Below are 15,150 nucleotides of genomic sequence, written 5' to 3'. Positions count from 1 at the left end.
AAAAAAAAAAAAAAAAAAAAAAAAAAGCTGGGTGTGGTGGTGCACACCTACAATCCCAGGGACTCCAGAGGCTAAATCAGGAGGATCACAAGCCAACCTCAGCAACTTGGCAAGACCCTGTCCCAAAATAAAATTAAAAACAAAAAGGACTGGGGATGTGATTTACTGATTAAGTGCTCCTGGATTCAACTGAAAAAAAAAAAAAGATGGGTAAGGATTAATGCTTAGAGTCACGAAGCCAAGCTAATTTGGCCAATTTGGAAATACAAATACAAATATCAATCTGTGAGGAAAGAGTTCAGAGTGGTTACACAAAGCAACAATGCAGGGGTTGCTCTTTTCATCACAAACCAACACTACCTTTTAACTTTCTGAATGACCATGTTGAAAAATATTAAAACAAAAAGCCAAAAACTACCTAATGAAAGAAAACTGCTTCCAACATGAAGTTAAATAAGGACAAAACTGTATATGCAAAATGAGCTCATACACATTAAAATACATGCAAAGGACCAAAACAGGTTCTAAAATGGAAAGAACAAGTCTGAGGAGTCCTTAGTAACTAAGTCCTATAGTGATAACATTATAGATGACTTTTTCTTTTCCTTTTCCCTATTTCTTTGTTTATGTTTTGTTATTTTTGGTACCAGGGGTTAAATCTAGGAGTGCTCTACTACTGAACTACATCTCCAACCCTTTTCAAATTTCTTTGAGACAGGATTTCACTAAGTTGCCCAGGCCAGCCTCAAATTTGTGGTCCTCCTGCTTCAGCCTCCCAAGTAGCTGGGATTCCAGGTGTGTGCCACCATGCCAAGCATAGATACAGTTTTCTACATTTCCAGATTTTTTACAAGCTGACAGTGCTTTTGTAAAGAAAGAAAGATGACTAATTTTTTAAAACGGTCCCTTTGAGAAGGGATAGCTCCCAGACATGGTAAAGGGCCCATAAAGCCCATTTTCAGAAGCCTAAACAATTCTGCAGGGATGTCACTCACAGGTATTCCTAAATGTCCTGGTAATACTCTTGTAAGAACAGAAGATCCTAGCCCCCAAGTAGAGGCTGCAGGAGTAAGGTCATGTCCAGTTGGATACCCACACCACGGAAGGAAAAGCTGACCTCCTATTCTTAACCACATCATTCCCCTCCTCTCCAGCCCGACTCCTCACCATAAGAATGGGAGATTTAAAACCCTCTGGGTTGGAGGAGAGGAGGAAAACAGAACAGTTATCCTTTTCATATTCTGAATTATTTTGTAGAAACCAGTTCTGTCAAGTTTGTGACCTATCTGGGAATGAAAGAACTAGAGAGCAGTACTGGGTGTAGCCCAGGCAGGTCTGTGGGTTTAATGTGGCTCCTTACCACAACTTGGGCTACCTCACTCTCTCCTTTACTACAAAGGACTGCCCCAGACACCAGTTTCACTAGAGGAATGCAAGGAAGCGGGGCAGGAGCAGCTATCACACCTTCTCTGCCATGACAACACTCAGCCAGTGTGATTTTAGTTAGATAATGCAAGGAGCCCTGGAGTCTGGGGTTTCCTTTTCTATATATGGCAGATGAATCACCTTGGGGACAGGCTCAGAAAGAGGTAGAAGGTTAGGAGGCCATCACTTGGTGTGCATCCAGACCTTTATAAGAGGTATCTTCTAGTACTATTCTTTTTTTGTTTTGGGTACTGGGGATTGAACCTAGGGGTGGTTTAGGCACTGAGTTATATCCCCAGCCCTTTTTTTCTTTCTTTTTTTTTTTGAGACAGGGTCTCACTAAGTTGCTGAGGCTGCCCTCGAACTTGTGATGCTCCTGGCTTAGCCTCCCAAGTTACTGGGACTTAAGATGCTTTTAGGAATGCATCCTAGAAATTCCTTCCTATGCTAACACACCTCAAATGTTTGAGTCCATTTTTCTCTTGTTTGAAAATGGGTGACCCAGAAAAATCACTGTATCTCTCAGGACCCAGTTTAAGTTCCACCTTCTTCCAAAAAGGCTTCTCAGATCATGCCAGTCCTTAGGTACTGCTCCACCCCCACCTCCTAACACTACTTGTCTGTTCCATTGATTCTGTAATCATTCACCCCTAGTAGTACCTCTTGCTTTGTCTCTTTATATATCATTTCCTCAAAACGACAAGCCCCTTGAAGGTCCAGTCTCTGGTTTATACCCCTGTAGGTGCCCTTGTACTGACATTAACAAACATTCAGTGAATGTTTGGCTGGTTGATTAAGAGCCAAAGCTCTTGGCTCCTCTTCAGGCTTCTCCCCATGGCCCTTCCTCTCCTGTCCCAACAAAGGAACCCGCAACACAGAGCACTGTACAGCATCAGGAACAGAGAAAACTTAGTGATACTAGGGCAAGAGGCTCAGTGCCAGCCTGAGGAACAAGACTCTGAGGGAGAGACAGACACCCAGCACCTCCATGAGCCACATACTGGGCCACATACAGAGAAAGGCATTCTTCCCAGAATGGGGAAAAACAGCCTCAATTTTCTCTGTTAAAAAGGAGAAAGTTGGACTAGATTGTTGGTTTCCCAACCACTCTCCAAGTAAGGTCTTAAGAAAACAGAGGGTTGCATAACTATAAAAATAATGTTCAAGGGCTGGGGTGGCTCAGCAGTAGAGTGCTCATCTAGCATGTGAGAGGCCCTGGGTTCGATCCTCAGCACCACATAAAATAAATAAATAAATAAATAAAGGTATTGTAAAAAATAAAAATAAAATAAATAATAATAATAATAATGTTCAAGCCAGGTGTGGTGGTACACACCTATAATCCCAGCAACTCAGGAGGCTGAGGTAGGAGGATCGTGAGTTCAAAGCCAGCCTCAGAAACTTAGTGAGGCCCTAAGCAATTCATCAAGACTCTGTTCTCTAAATAAAATATAAAAAAGGGCTGAGGATGTTGCTCAGAGGTTAAGTGCCCCTGGGTTTAATCTCTGGTACCCCCCGCAAAAAATAATCATAATAATAATGTTCAAAAAGCCACCCGAGTCGATGCCTAAGGTTCCTTCCACACTAGGATTGTGGTATTGAAGGCTGGGCTAGCCAGAGAGCAATAGAGTAGGCTAAGTCTACCCTCCACCCCACTGTGCCATGCCAGTTTTGTGAGGACCATTGGCTCCCAGGCACTAGACCCATCTGAGAGATAGCTGGTCCAGCCAGTAAAGCCCCAGTTCTCAAGATCTGATGAGGTACCCTCTGTCTGTTTACACTTTACAAGGGAGCATTCTTGTCATACAGGAAGTATGGGGCTGTGTCAGCCATTCACTTCATGTTCAACCATTTCTCCTAAAAACTCCAGCCACTGACTCTTCACTCAACGTGGGTGGGAGGCAAGGAATGGAGAACCTTCTATAACCACCACAGTAGGGCTGGCTGACCAAAGGCAATCCATCAAGTCTGCCCTTTACCCCCTACTTTGTCCTGAGACGCTATAAGAGTCCTGAAGTCTCTTTTCCATTTCCAAACTCAACAGGATCCACACCCTAAGAAGCCTTCCTGCATTCAGGTCTCCAGCAATCAAATGGCACCCTGAATTTATGCACCATGCTCTTATTCAGGTGATTTCAACTAAACTTGCCCACTCTGAACCAATCCTGATCCTACCTAATCCTAACATGGCTGCTAGATACTTAAATTTAAAAAAAAAAAAATATATATATATATATATATATATATATAATTTAAGCACTTTGGAAATATTACAAGAAAGATTAAGCATAAAATTAATAAAAATGCAGATTAATATCATATCTTTTGCATAATGAATTAACTGGCCTAATAAGGTTTCAACTTTGAATACTACAGAGGCATTCTCTCCATGTGAGTGACATCTAGATCTCACTCTGTGCTTAACTCTTTCCTTCATTTTTTCACTAAGCTTTATGCTAAGCATTAAAGGTTAAAAGGTGACTAGGGGGCTGGGGTTATAGCTCAGTTGTGGAGTGCTTGCCTAGCATGTATGAGGCACTAGATTTGATCCTCAGCAACACATAAAAAAAGGTATTTTGTCCATCTATAACTAAAAAATTAAAAAGTGACTAAGATATGGCACTTGCCTTCAAGAGTTCACAGTTCAGTAGGCAGGACAGACACAAAAGCAGCTAATGGTTCTAGAGCAGTACAAGAACAGAGAGGGCCCCAAAGGCTATGGGAACACAGAAGGCTGAGCTACAAACTCTAACTGGAAGAATTAGGGAAGACATCACTGAAGAGGTGACATTTGATTTAGCTCTTAAGGATACACCTTAGTTAGGCAAAAAAAAGAAAAGAGGGAAATGAGGCAATCTAGGTCAAAGCAACCATATCTATGAGGGCCTGAGTCATAAAAAAAGCTTATATCAAAAGATGAGACATTCAGTGGGACAAGAAAACATGATAGGTACTAGAAGAATGAGGTGGGTCAGCTCAGAAAGGCCTTGGAGTTTGGATTTTAACTTGTAAGCAATGAGATGCCAAAATTGTATTTTAAGTATTGAGAACAGTAGCTCACTGATGGAGCGTGCATTTGTCATGAGTAAATGTGTGTTCAATCCTCAGCACACAAAAAAAGTAGAAGACTAATAATCCCAGAAAGGTTTTGTTTTGCTTTGTTTCTTTGATACCAAGGATTGAACTCAGGGGGGCTTAACCACTTAGCCTCATCCCCAGCCATTTTTAAATATTTTATTTAGAGACAGGGTCTTGCTGAGTTGCTTAGGGCCTCACTACGTTGCTGAGACTGGCTTTGAACTCGTGACCCTCCTGCCTTAGCCTCCCGAGTCGCTGGGATCACAGTCGAGTTGCTGGGATCACAGGCATGCCCCAATGTACCCAGTGCACATTGTTTTTAGGTTTTTAGAAGTAACAGGCTGTGGCCTCAGGGAAGACAAGATGAAGTGAAGGAGACTGGGATAATTTCTTCTTCCCTTTGTATCTGTTTTTTGAACTCAGGACAGCAAAGCACACAACAGTTTTTATATGGCATTGAATTTTTTTCTCCAAAGCCAGACCAGGAAAGACCCTTACCTGCAAAAGCAGATTACAATGAGTCTCACTTGATTTCCCAAAGAACCCTTCCGTTCTAGGCTTCTTTACTTAGAGCCAGCATGTAACTTCATTAAGCCCACAAGAGACCTGGCTCCTGAGTCACAGACCTGGGTTGAATTCCAGCTCTGCTGGAGCAAAAGCTATTTAACATCTCTAAGCCTCAAGTTCATCTGTAAAATGGGAATAATAATAACAGAATAACCCAAGGAAGTTCTGTGATGGTTAAATGAAACAATGCATGCATATTACTTAGTACAGTGCCTGGTACATAGTATACTAGATTAACAGTATCCCCCAAAATTCACATTCACCCAGAATCTGTGAATGTGACCTTATTAGAAATAGGCTCTTAAAAAAAAACCTTAGCAGGGCTCAGTGACACATGCCTGTAATCCCAGAGGTTTGGGAGGCTGAAGCAGGAGGATCATAAGTTTGAATCCGGCCTCAGTAATTTAGCAAAGCCCAGAGCAACTCAGTGAGATCCTTTCTCTAAATAAAATACAAAAAAGGGCTTAACCAATGTGGCTCAATGTTTAAGTGGGCCTGAGTTCAAATTGCAGTACCAGGAAGAAAGAAAAAAAAAAAACCTTAGAGGTAAGAGAATAAAAAGAAATAATAATAAAACATAAATAAATAAGAAACAAGGTCTTTGCAAAAGTAATCAAGTTAAATTGAGGTCATACTGGATAAGAGTGTTCTTAATGATTAGTGTCCTTATAAGAGGGAAATCTGGATAGAGACAGACACACAGGGGAGAACACCATGTGACCACAGAGACAGAGGTTGGAATGATGCATCTACAAACCAACAGATGTCAAGGACTGTCAAAGGCCATCAGAAACTAGGCAAGGGGAACAGAACAAATTCTTACTACAATCTTGGAAGGACATGACTCTGCCAACACCTTGATTTCAGAATTCTAGTCTCAGAACTTTGAGAGAATATGGGTTTTTTTTTTGTTGTTGTTTTTTAAATATATATATTTTTTAAGTTTTAGGTGGACACAATATCTTTATTTTACATTTATGTGGTGCTGAGGATTAAACCCAATGCCTTGTACATGCTAGACGAGCACTCTACCACTGAGTCACAACCCAGCCCGAAAATAAGTTGCTTTTTTAATATTTTTAGTTGTAGTTGACACAATACCTTTATTTTATTTATTTATTTTTATGTGGTGCTGAGGATCGAACCCAGGGCCTCACACGTGCTAGGCAAGCGCTCTACTGCTGAGCCTCAACCCCAGTCCTTAAGTTTTTGTTATTTTAAGCCAACCAGTTTGTGATACTTTGTTATGGAACTGTAAGAAACTAATACAAAGTAACTACTCAGTAAAATAGATGTTAGCAACTATAGTTATTAGGATCAGTTGGAAAGGCTTATCAATTTTGGCCAAAAGAGTTCAAAAGGGCAAGGGAAGGATTGTGACAAACTGAGATTGAAGACCATGACCTCACAGCCTGGCTTTTAAAGCATCACTCTGCCATCCATGCATGGGTACCTTTCTGGAAAATCATGGAGCAAAATTCGGGCAGCTGCCTCACATAGGGGAGCATTGAGCAGCTTTTCATAAAGAGCCCAAGGTGAACTTGAGACCCTCCTTTTCCAGCAGCTTGAAACAAGACCTACTCCTCTGGGCAGATTTGTCCAGAAGCAGTGGGGAAATCACAGCAACTAGTCTCAGCATACTTCTTAATCTTTTCAAACTTTCACTTTCCCATCTATAAAATGAGAGAATTAAATCCTAAGATTCCATTGAACACCAATCTGAAGTTGGTTGGTCTGTTCATACACTAGTTCACTCATTCACAAATGCATTCAAATGCTGGGTGCCCCTGCTGCGCCAGGTCCTTCAGTGGTGAGCAAGAGCCTCCTGAAGCTCCCATGCTAACACAGGAAACAGCTTATAAACAGTGAGTTCACAAGGAATTATTTAAGGAGAGTCATGGTTGGGTGCTATCCTGAGACGGAGTGTCAAAAGAGCAACTAACAGAAACCCTGACCATGTCCTGGAGATGGAGATGGGTAGTCAAGGAAGGCTGCCTTAAGGAAATGATATCCAATAGCTGTATCTAATAACTATATGAAGAAGGGTTAGGCAAAAGGTGAAAACAAACCCCTAAATATTCCATTCTTTCCTTTTAAACTGGGATTCTTAGCCACCCTTGGCTTTGAATGTCAGCCACCAGCTCCCAACTACCTTTCCTTGTGGGTTCCACCAATGTCACCATTCCTGAAGGAGAGACTGAGCCCACAGAATGTGTTGCCAGAAGAACTTATTATAAATCAAGTGAGCACACAGGTGTGAGGAAGAAGCAATGCAGAGTAAAACCCAGCTTCTTCCCTTAGTTCACAGCTGACACAAACGAAAACAAATGGTTACAACACCAAATGATAAGAACTAGTCTAGAAACATGTTCATACAACTATGTAAGTGCAGAGGAAGGAGCAATTTCTCTTTTGTGGTCCCAAACTTCCACATCTGTAAAATGGGCAAAACCTAGCATGCTGATTCTGCTTACTTAAAGGAGGCCTAAAACAATGCTCACTGGTATAAAAAGTGTTTTGATCTTTTTAGAAATGACAGCGACCAGCACTAGTTGGCAAAGTCTGATTCCACACTTGTTAATCAATCTCTTCTGCCAAAACACCACAGGACCCATCCATAACTAAGAGCTCTGGTGTTCTCCATTCTGAATGTCAAGCAGGAGGGAGGAAGCACAGCACTGGACAGCAGCTTCCACACAGTATGGCTTTTTATTCCACATGTTCACACCATCCAAAGCATCCCACTGAGCACACCCCCATATGTTCATGGACATACCCTGTACTTCCTCAAGTCCCTCCATTCTCTGCTGATCTTTCTCTTTCTGTTTATTGCTTTACAGCCCTAGATTGCTGAGCTGCACTGACCTCTGTTCATGACTGTCCCATGGTCCTCTCATTAGAATGAGACCAAGGGCAGTGGGCCCAACCCTGAAGGGACACCAGACACTCCCAACCCCTTGCCCCACCCAGAGCCATGTCAAAGTCACCTATCACCCCATAAGCACTCGTGGTCTTTTCCTCTTCTCCCCAGGACCCTGGACCTCCCAGCTTTTTGCTTTAAGAAAAAGAGACTTCTTTGTTTTGGGGGACTGGGGATCAAACCAGGGCCTTGTGCATGCTTAGCACTGAGCTATACCCCCAGCCCATGAAAAAGGAATTTTCAACATTCAAAAATCAACACAAAGAAAAAATGACTTTCATAGCAATCTGAGAAGTCTGAAAGAATAGAGAAAACCAGCCAAAGGGACCTCTGAGGATAATCCAGATGAGCTGTTCAGGGCTGTGTTAGCCTCCTTCCTTCTCCTTTCCTATGTTAGCTTCCCTCCTGGGTAACGCTGACCCCCAGGAGCCCTCATCCCCCAGCCATCATGGAACTAGAGCTGGCACCTGCACCACAACTAGGGCTGTGCCTATATTCATTACCTCCTCAGCGTTGTCACCTCCACCATCCTTGCCTGAGCTGCTGGGCTTGGCTGTGCCTTTGGCAAGCTTGGGGGGCTCCTGCTGGGAGAAGATGGAGGAGTTTGGGTTAGCAGAAACCAAGGGAAGGGAGAGGCCTGTCTGGATCCCTTATCCTTGTTGCAACTATATTCTGTCTGACTGAATCAATCAATCAGAACCTACCTTGTACATAGTTCTAGGTGGGGGATACACATAAAAGGAGATTCAGTCCCTCCAAGAAGTTTAGAATCTAGTTAAGAAGTTATCCTTAACACACAATAATCAATGCTCTTTCATCTGGGACCTCACCAAGCTGATGCATGGGTTAGGCCTAGGAGGGCCCTCAGGTTAAGAATGAGAGTAAGGAGGCTTTAAGGAAAAGCACTAGAGAACAAGATGCTCAGACTGGCTTCTGGCTGAAGGGGTCAAAGGGATACCAGAGGCTTCCTTGCTAGAAGGGTAGGAGTCACCCTCTCCCCTCAGGGCTATCCAGAGAGACCAGGAGGCATTTTTTAGATGTCACAAATATCACCAAGACAAGAAGGTGCTACTGTCATTTAATCAGTAGGGCCCAGGGATGCTAACTGGTATAGGAAGTGTCTTACCCAAAAGACCAAGAGAGCCTGGGCTAGTAAATACTGGGACAGGGATGAGGGTAAAACCCTGAATTGTTACCAAGAGTGAGCACTAGACTAAAGTTTCCCTTGGGAACCTGGCAGCTGGCTCAGAGCCCTGGCCTGCCCAGCATCTCTTCCTATGCTTTGGGCCAAAAAAAAAAAAAAAAAAGCAACCACACAGGAACAGGATGGGGAGAATGTGAAAAAGACTTGGGGATTTAGGTCTGACTGCAAGCTCAACACAGATCAACCATGTGCCGTGGCTGCCCATCCATGTGCCGTGGCTACCTCCATAGCTTACATGACCTTCCACTCAGTTAACAGACCTATGCAGAGTGCTTGGGCACTGACAGGGTCCACCTAGAGCCTCTGGTTCAGTCATGAGCATCACACTTTAGGAAGGGCAATGAGAAATCTGAATTTTTCTTAGGGGAAATGTGACCCATACTGGGAGTGTATTCAAAAGCATGGCCCAAGAGCAACAGCTGCAGGAACTAGGATAGTTAACAATGGAAGAGAGGAGTCCTGGGGGGTGGGGAAGCAAGATGGATCTCAACCAGCAAATGAGGAGCTGCCATGTGGACTAAAGATGCAACTTGTCCATGTGGACCCAGGGGCAGAAGAGCAATGGGATGAAGTTGCAAGAGGATAGGTGGGGCTTGCAAGAAGGATGAATTTTCTCACGGAGCAGTTGCATGGAAACTGGCTGCCTAGTGAAGCTGAAAGCTCCCCAGCCCTGAGAGCATTCAAGCAGAGGCTGGGTGACCTCTTCTAAGGCATGTTGAAAAAGGGATTCAAGTCTTCAATGAGAACTGGATTGGAGGATCTTGGAAATCACTTCCAGCTCTGAAAGTCTGCAATTCAATAGCAGCCAAGCCCCTTCAGCAAGAAGTGTTAAATCAAATGATTGTGACTATGGGGGCAAAAGGATTTCAGGGAGAAGAGAGCTCTGTGTGGGCTGGAGTAGGGGGAAGGCTTCTTGGGGGAGGGGAGGAAAGAAACCATTCTTGGGTGTGGAGCAGCTGGATGCAGTAGCACAAGGGGGAAAGTATTCCTTTTTAGGCTGAGCATTCCTGATGCCTACTGTCCAGGTTGGCCATACTGACTTCTGTCAGTGGTTCAGTGTATAGGGTGGAGAGAGAGAAGATGGGAGGGAGGCAGGCAGGACACAAAACTGAGGTAACTGTCTTTACCCTCAGATGTGGATCCTTCAGACAATTGAAACCCATCTTCATATAAGTCTCATCTACTTTATCTACTTTTAATTTTGCAGTGCTGGGGATCGAACCTAGGGCCTCACTCATACCAGGCAAGCACTTTACCACTAAGCCATATCCCCAGTCCTGATCTCTCTATTTGATCATAAGCTGCTTATTCTTTTTTGTACCCCTCCACCCACCCAATGACACTCAGCATGATGCCTGAGACACATCTCTCACGGAATGTAGTTAAGAGAAATCCAGCTGCTTTGGTGTGTGGGTGTGAGTGGGTGAATGGGGAACAGCGCCCACCAGCCTTGTTCCCCAGCTCCTGCAGAACAGGTGAAGTGCACACACTGAAGGCCAGCCCAGCTATTGAGTGCTGCATGACACTGAGGTTAAAAGAATGGTTTGGAGCTAGCCCTGTGTTTGGGGGCTCAACTCTCACTAGCTATATACTCGGATACAAGTTATCTGGCCTCTCTAAGCCTTGTTCTCCTCTTCTATTAAATGACAATCATAGTACCCACTTCCTTAGCATAGTGGCCTGCACATGAAAATCCTAATATTGATCAATGTTGTTGTAATTATTATTATTATGAACAAGAAGAAAGTGGGAGGGAGCAGAGACACCTCACCCAAGAACGTAAGACGTAAATCTCAGATCAGAACAAGGGAGAAGGGGAGACTGCATATTCTCCCAAAAGATTGTCTCAGCACCTGTTCACTAAGCACCTACTGTGTGTAGGTAAGATGTGAAACCAAAATGCAGCTTATTTGTGATCTCAAGGGAGAAGACAAGACTTGTCTCTAATTAATTCCAATCCAAAGCTGAACACAAAAGGGCCACGAGTGGCCTACTGAATATTCTGCAAATACAGGGGGGTAGGTAGAGATCACTGGCTCAGGAAAAGCTTCAGGGAGGAGGCAGTGAAGGATAGGATTGGGACCAGCAGAGATGAATGAGAAAGGGGACAGGTGATGGATGAGCAATAAAGAGTCTCCACCCACCCACATGCTCTGTGCCCATCCAGGCAAACTTCAGTCACACTGTCACCTCTCTCCCCCTCAGAACTTGACAACCATTGAATGAGAACAAATTCAGCCAAAAATCAAATGCAGGGAGTTAAATCACACAGGGGATCAGAGATAGGCCTGGCTCCATGCATCCTGATTCTTCTAACACCCTTTCTCAACTTAATAAACTTGTGGTCCTTGCAAATCCATGAATATCTTGTCTTCTCAATCATCTAGTAAGTAAAGATGTTCTGCAATGGGACAGTATCTGGTCCATCAAGCCAAAAGCTACAGATGGATGCGGACCTCACCACATCCCCTGAATTCTACATCTCTTAACTCCTGGTATGGCTGACTTATGTATACATACACTGTCTGTAGCTGAACAGCCCAAACCACACTGGCATGCCCACTTCCCAAGGACAGGACCTGGGTGAGGCATACAGCCCGATCTTGCTCTCTACCTCAGGAGATTCAACACATAGTATGTAATTACCAACCCTGAATCTCAGGCCCTGAAAGGTTATGGAGACAACCTAGAATCAAAGCTGCCTGCAAATACCTAAAAGCTCCAGGATAAAGACTTTGATTGATAAGGTCAAAGATGGCAGTCCAACAACTCAGTCAATCAGATGGAAAATGAATGCTGCCAATACACCTCTAGAGTCATCAGAAGGGTAGCCACATCAGACCAGAAACATCCCCCAACATGAGGGGCCAGACCCAAGAGAAGCTGGGGGGAGCTGGAACTGGTATCCTAGCATCCTCTGTGTGAATCTGTGCCTTAAAGGAGCCATACCTCTGAGTCAGACCTCAGCAACAGCAGGAAACAGAGGGTAGAAACAGACAGGGATGAAGAATAGGGAAGGCAGTATGGAGGTAGCATAGAAAGTTGAAAGAAGGCAACATCAAGAAATGGCAAAAAAGAAAAGAAGAAATGGCATGTGGGGATGGGAATATAGCTCAGTGGTAGAGCGTATGCTTAGTATGTGCAAGGTCCTGAGTTGGATCCCCAGCACCACTCACAATGATAATCAAGAAATGGCTTGTGTCAGGACATCATCGCAAAAGCATGGATGTCCAGGGATGGCCTTCATGCTAAGAAGAAAAACTAATCTGAAGGGGTAGATTCCTAATTTGAGGAGCGTGCAGCCTACAAAGGGGAAAATGCAAAGGTTATTTTAGGATTAGGAATAAAGGGAGGAGCTTGATCAGATTAGGAAAGTGTCTGGTCTAGGATGAACACAGGAGCCAAGTGATGTAGGTTAGGAGGGCTTTGGTACAGAAAAGCCCTTTAAGTCAGGGTATCTGATATTGCAGTTGGGCCTCCAGCAGACTGTGTGACCTTGGACAAGTCCCTTCCCTTACAGGGGCCTCAGTCTCCTCATCTGTACCAATAGGGATTGCACTACATGTGCTCAGAGCTTCCTTCCAGCACTGACGTTCTGAGGTTCCATCAACAGAAGGAAGAGCTCAGTTCTGGCTTACAAGTTTGTGTGTGAAGGAAGAACTAAAGAAAGGGCCTAGCCAGATTTGGGTGAAGGAGAAAGAAAGCAGCGCTGTTCTAGGTCAGGGGGCTTGGCGTTCAGAAAGAAGGGGCATAGGGAACTGTGGAGAGGCAATCCTAGGCCGGTGAGAAGAAGAGGGAAGGGGGCTGCGCAGGGCGGGGGAAAAGGGCAGTTCTGGAGGGAGACACAGAAACCGTTGGGGAATCGGGGACGGTGGGACACTGAGGGAAAAAAGCAGGGGAGTGACCTAGGAGTGGGGCAGATCCGGAGGGAGGAGGTTACTGGAGCCGCGGGTAGGAGGAGGGAGGAAAAAAAGGGAGGTGTATATGGGGGAAATACGTCCAGGGCAAGGTGGGGAGCTATCCTAGATGCGGCAGGGGCTGGAGGTGCTGCCAGCCGCGGGGGCTAAGGGCTGCTCCGGGGAGTACTGCGGGGGGCCGGACGGGAGGGTCAGTCTAGGGCTGTCCCGGGCCTGGTTCGGGCCCCTCCCAGAGCTCCGCGCAGGCCCTAAGGCGGAGGCGCGAGGGAAAGGGCCACGCTCACCTTCTCCTTCTTCAGTTTATAGGGCATCTCGGCCCGTCCGGACCCGGCCCGGCTCCTGCGGCCCGGCTCCGGCTCCGGCTTTGCTCGGCCGCACTCGGCCCGCTCGGCGTCTCTCCGCCACCGCCTGCGCGCTGCGCCCGGGTCGAGCGGTGCCTGCGCCTCTAATTGGCCCGAACTCTTACAAACCTGCCTGACAACCAGGCGCCGCCTCCTCGGATTGGTCATTGGAGCCAAGCTGCTTCCTTTTTTTCTCATTGGAAAGAAAGAGTACAAACCGCCAGGGTTCGGCTCCCAGAATTGGCTGAGGTGGGAAATCCCGCCCCAAAATGGGTCGGGCTTAATGAAGGAGGCGGGGGTAAGGGGAAGCCCCAGCTTGGCCAGGAGAGCTGCACTCCAGCGTCGGGTGTGGGTCGTCCTCGGCCATTCTTCGTAGCCCTTGGAGCTGTGCTCTTTCTTTTTGAAGTGACTCTCCCACTTTCCCCACTCTGCAAGCTCGCCCAGTATGAAATGAAGAAAAGAAGCCCTAAAACGAAGGGCACCTTTCTTCATCGGGGTAAAGTAAAACTGAGTGCAGGTGCCAATTGCCGAAGTCTCCTAAGGGTCCTCCAGGGCATTCACCCCCCCCAGACCTGAGTTAGAGGGGAGTAAAGGGGACGCCTGCCAGGGGTGGGACCTGGGTGAAAGGAATGAGGATTCTTGGTTTGTTGTAACCTTATGAAATGGGCCCCTATATCTACTGCAAGCATCCTGGGATTGGAGAACTAGTTAGATTTGAGTAGCTAAAAACAAAGTGGAAAAGCAATCTCATTGTTAATGTCTCTGGAAATACATCCCTTACGCACCACCCCACCCAAACCAGGGCTCTAATGGGTGAGACTCAGTTCCTGCCCTCAGGAAGTTCATAGTCTGGTGAAATTCAAACTTGTGTAAACCAATGGTTAAGATACAATGTAATAAATTCGGGCAATGAGGCACAAGTCTGTAATCCCAGTGATTCGGGATCCTGCTGAGGCAGAAGGATCCCAATCTGGAGGCCAGTACCTAGCAGTTTAGGAAGATCCAATCTTAAAGAAATAAAAAGAGCTAGAAATGTAACTCAGTGGTAAAGCACCCCCTGGGCTCAATCCCCAGTACCAATGATAATAATAATAGAGTGCACGAACCTTGAAGTGGCAAGGAGGAATAGTTCAGAGAGGCTACTCTGGTAACTGACTGACTATATTAAGAAACTAGTCCTAGGCTGGGGATGTGGCTCATTGTTACAGCACTTGTCTGGCATGTGTTAGTTAGGCCATGGTTTCAATCCCCAGCACTGCAAAAGGAAAAAATAAATAAATAAATAAAATAGGGCTGGGGATGTGGCTCAAGTGGTAGCGTGCTTGCCTAGCATGCGTGAGGCACTGGGTTCGATTCTCAGCACCACATAAAAATAAAATAAAGATATTGTGTCCATCTAAAACTAAAAAAATAAATATTAAAAAAAAGAAAAAGAAACGGGGCTTGTAATCCCAGCTACTAGGGATCTTTAGGCAGAGGGATGGCAAATTTGAGGCCAGCCTGAGCAATATATCGAGACTCTACCCCAAGATAAAACTAAAAACTGGCATGTTGGTGCATGTCTGGAATTGAAGCTGCTGAGAAGGCTGAGGCAGGAGGATCACAAGTTCAAAACCAGTTTCAGCAACTTAGCAAGGCCCTAAGCAATTTAGCAAGATCCTGGGGATGTGACTCAGTGGGTTAATTGCTCTTGGATTC

At 45.2% G+C, this 15,150-nt stretch overlaps 2 protein-coding genes across 5 annotated transcripts in view; one reads left to right on the top strand and one right to left on the bottom strand.

Annotated features, from left to right (window-relative positions):
* The window catches only part of Ppp2r5d (protein phosphatase 2 regulatory subunit B'delta), a 21,845-nt gene extending 7,978 nt beyond the window's left edge, over positions 1-13,867 (bottom strand). The window contains exons 1-2 of one of the 4 annotated variants that reach the window (XM_015487747.2): positions 13,396-13,867; positions 8,494-8,571 (exon numbers count right to left, since the gene is read on the bottom strand). In XM_015487747.2, the coding sequence (XP_015343233.1) occupies positions 8,494-8,571; positions 13,396-13,650 (333 nt within the window). In that variant the 5' untranslated portion in view covers positions 13,651-13,867. Of the gene's footprint in view, positions 1-8,493; positions 8,575-13,395 lie in introns of all 4 variants that reach the window. The other 3 variants (XM_048805340.1, XM_048805338.1, XM_048805339.1) reach the window with 3 other exon arrangements.
* Pex6 (peroxisomal biogenesis factor 6) overlaps positions 301-15,150 on the top strand; it is a 29,827-nt gene continuing 14,977 nt past the window's right edge. Inside the window, exon 1 of the mRNA XM_015487744.2 lies at positions 301-306. The gene's annotated coding sequence lies outside the window, so the exon portion shown is untranslated. The remainder of the gene's footprint in view (positions 307-15,150) is intronic.

The sequence above is a fragment of the Marmota marmota genome, unplaced genomic scaffold (genome assembly GCF_001458135.2).
Source record: "Marmota marmota marmota unplaced genomic scaffold, marMar, whole genome shotgun sequence".
NCBI lineage: Eukaryota > Metazoa > Chordata > Mammalia > Rodentia > Sciuridae > Marmota > Marmota marmota.
The sequence above is the reverse complement of the archived record's forward strand: the minus strand, read 5'-3'. Positions and strand labels throughout refer to the sequence as shown.